This window comes from Saprolegnia parasitica (assembly GCF_000151545.1).
Source record: "Saprolegnia parasitica CBS 223.65 unplaced genomic scaffold supercont2.841, whole genome shotgun sequence".
NCBI classification, from domain to species: Eukaryota; Oomycota; class Saprolegniomycetes; order Saprolegniales; family Saprolegniaceae; genus Saprolegnia; species Saprolegnia parasitica.
This window is the reverse complement of record NW_012157235.1, coordinates 1-3070: the sequence shown is the minus strand read 5'-3', so window position 1 is coordinate 3070 and position 3070 is coordinate 1. Positions and strand designations below refer to the sequence as shown.

General features: G+C 53.6%; 2 protein-coding genes across 2 annotated transcripts; both read left to right on the top strand.

Moving 5' to 3' along the window:
• Positions 1–1147: 1147 nt before the first annotated feature.
• SPRG_17894 (hypothetical protein) lies at positions 1148–1456 on the top strand (the record flags this gene model as incomplete). Its single annotated transcript, XM_012357306.1, has 1 exon — positions 1148–1456. A coding segment is annotated over one exon (309 nt), but the record flags the coding sequence as incomplete, so codon positions are not given.
• A 1011-nt stretch (positions 1457–2467) lies between these two features.
• On the top strand, positions 2468–2868 carry SPRG_17893 (hypothetical protein). Its single transcript, XM_012357305.1, has one exon. The coding sequence runs from the start codon at positions 2477–2479 to the stop codon at positions 2756–2758; it is 282 nt and encodes a 93-aa protein (XP_012212695.1). The 5' UTR covers positions 2468–2476; the 3' UTR covers positions 2759–2868.
• The last annotated feature ends 202 nt before the right edge of the window (positions 2869–3070 follow it).

Below are 3070 nucleotides of genomic sequence, written 5' to 3'. Positions count from 1 at the left end.
CTGTGTCTCCATGACGAGGTTGAACATGGCCACACTGGCCGAGAAGGCGGCGGCGCCGCACGCGACTTGGATCACCCAGCGCTGCCGAAGCATTCCGGCTGTAGAAAGGTGCAATGTCAAAAGATGGTGTTGATGTAAATTTGCATGTCAATACATGGTCATTCTCTAAGCCACAATGCCAAAATAAGGTATTGTGCTGAACGCGCCAACTTCAAGTTGGTCGATCGTGTGTCAAAGGACCCGACGCACTGGCGATCTGTCCTCTCCAACTATGACGACGACCAAAGGCATAGAATATCCCTTGCTGCTACTTACTACAATGCTGGGTCCGTAGACCAAGTCAGAAGTCGAATCATCCTGAGATACAATTGTAGTCTTCAGGCGGGCCCTTTAAGCAAACTGCAATATCCACGACCACGGACCAAGTGTAGATACCCCGGCCTCAGTCCTGGCTCTGGCACAGAGCCAGACTTCTGTGATAAATCCCACTCTATCCAGGGCCTTTGCACTGGCCTTTGCCACTTTACTACGTAGTCGTACAGTGGAAGATGGATCTCAAAACGATCTGTAAAAGCGCTCTCAAAGCGTCTGCGGACTAAGAAGCTTCTTGGTTCTTGATGCTGTCGACGACATCTTGGGCTGTCGACGACCCACGACTGGCGTACTATCCACTCGGACATCATGGTCAAAATTTCACAGGATAGTTAGTCTATAAACCATGGACGTTGTTGTAGCTGCAGACGCCGGACGATCTCCGCCGCCGCGCCGCGTCATGGACAATGCTATGGAAGTCGCATAGAATCTCGTCCTTCCTCGCTGAGGCCTCGTCAAATGTGCGGTCTGCAGCGCTGTCCATGGGCGCGTCTGGCTTCCGCGAAGATTCGCACAACACAACGTCGGCTCGTCACTGCGACGTCCCGCACCAGCTGCGATCTCAAATTAAAAATTAAAAAACAAATGTCGCGCAACTGCGCGACACAACGCGAGCTTGTTCCGACAGCTCATCATGGCCCATACAAACTACAAGATCGACCACCGACTCATTGATTGACTAGAGAAAAAGCTGCATGATCGCCTTCTCGGATTCTACAAGCATGCGCGTAATCGAGTCTACAAGGGTTTCTCACTTCCACTTTTGCTTAACGAGACGCACATCTGCCGCCCTACTCTCAACATGCCCGCATCGAACCCCTGGACCCTCAGCACGCTTCCCATCATTGGCACGGCCAAGAACGACAAGTCCACGTGCCAATCGTGCAAGCAGTGCATTCCCCAAGGCGCGGTGCGCGTCGGCCTCATCTTTCACCACTTGAACGGCTACATCGCACTCGATTGGCACCACCTGACGTGCTGCGAGACGCCCGCGCAGCTCCCACACATTGAGGGCTACGAGCTCCTGAGCGCCCAAGCCCAAGAGCAGGTCCAGCACTACATTGACCAAGTCGCCGTGTCGTGAACGCGACGCGATGTGGACCATCATGCCGACTGCTACGTCAACAGCGCCTGAACACCAAGACAGGCGCCACTGACGAGCGCCAGCACCTCACGCGACACAACGCTTGAACCAAAAATATGCTTCGAGACTGCAGGTGCCCTAAAGTACCGTAGTTGCGTCCTTAAGGCCCAACTCAGTCAATGAATATACTTCGAATACATTTGAAAGGCGAGTACCAAAATGTGGTGGATTATGTGGCGCTGGAGGGTTCAGCGCACCCAAGCAGCTTGTACACAACGGTAGAGAATCCAAGCAAGGAGAGCAGATCTCAATCGTGCGAAAGCGAGCCTGAAACATGAAAAACATGCTCCGACGTTGATTTACATCAACTTCACGTTATACGCTCTTGGTATCAACCCAATTTCCGAAAATTTGATACGCGTGGTCGATGCGTAACTGGACCCAGGCGACACGAGCCACCACCGCAGCTACAGCGACGTGGCAGCATGCAGTGCGTTGCGAAAGACCGTTCGGAGGAGATGCACTTTCAAAGGAGCTGTCGATACACCGACGACCAAGTCGATTCCGAGTTTGCAGGTGGCGTCCCGTATCGCGACAGCGGTTGGCCATTTTATGAACTTCCAATAAAATAAATTGCGTATTAAAATATCCCACGCATCTCCAGTCGCGTGGAGCTTAGGACTAAGATCTAAGACAGCGTAAGACTGACACCTTGGTGTATCCACCGTAGCGCCACCAAGTGGCTTCCAAGCACATACAAATGGCGAGTGCCTTTGGGACGCACGTCCAGCTCTCCATGACATGTCCCGACGTGATACAATTGCCAAGTGTAGCAAAAGGGCGTCCGCAGCCCCTTGATGGCAATTGGTCGCTTTCGTGTGCGGCGCACCCAGTTGGCGAGACAAAGGAGCCGGTCGTCGAATGCGCTTCCAGGCACCAGCTCCTACGCCTTCTATGATGCAGCAGTAACGCGTATTGGGCCGTGCAGCATCGGCACTTTGCAATTTCAATCGAGCCGCCATGACCCGGAATCCGTGGACGCTCAACACCCTCCCGGTCATTGGCACGGCGACGACCGACGGCTGCCTCTGCCAAGCCTGCAAGGAGAACATCATGCAAGGCGACATCCGCGTCGGCCTCATCTTCCACCACCTCAACGGCTACATTGCGCTCGACTGGCACCACTTGACGTGCTGCGAGAACCCGTGGCATCTCCCGACGCTCGAGGGCTTTGAACTCCTCAGCGACAATGAGAAAACCCAAGTACATGCGTTCATCAAGCAGAGCAAGGTCGGGGCGTAAACAGCGCGCCATGCTCTCGTGTCTATATGGTGTCGTCGCTGCTGCCTGTCTGAGCGCGTTGCTCCTTGTCGCGTCCAAAAATTGTTATTTAAACTATGAAACATACTGCATACATGCAAGTGTAGTCTTGAGTCGTAGCGTCCGTGCGGTTGTTGGCCGTGCTTCTCTTCACAATGAGCAACGAACGAGTGGGCATCTCATATCGCCCCTCTCCGCTACTCGCCCCAGAAGCAGCTGTAGCAATAGGTCCGCTCGAGAATCAACGCGTCCTGACGGCCAAAAGAAGTGCATCGCAAACGATGCAAAAGAATA

What these genes read in the sequence shown, in the direction of transcription:
- SPRG_17893 (XM_012357305.1), top strand. Translation starts at nt 2,477, where the DNA reads ATGACCCGGAATCCGTGGACGCTCAACACCCTCCCGGTCATTGGCACG.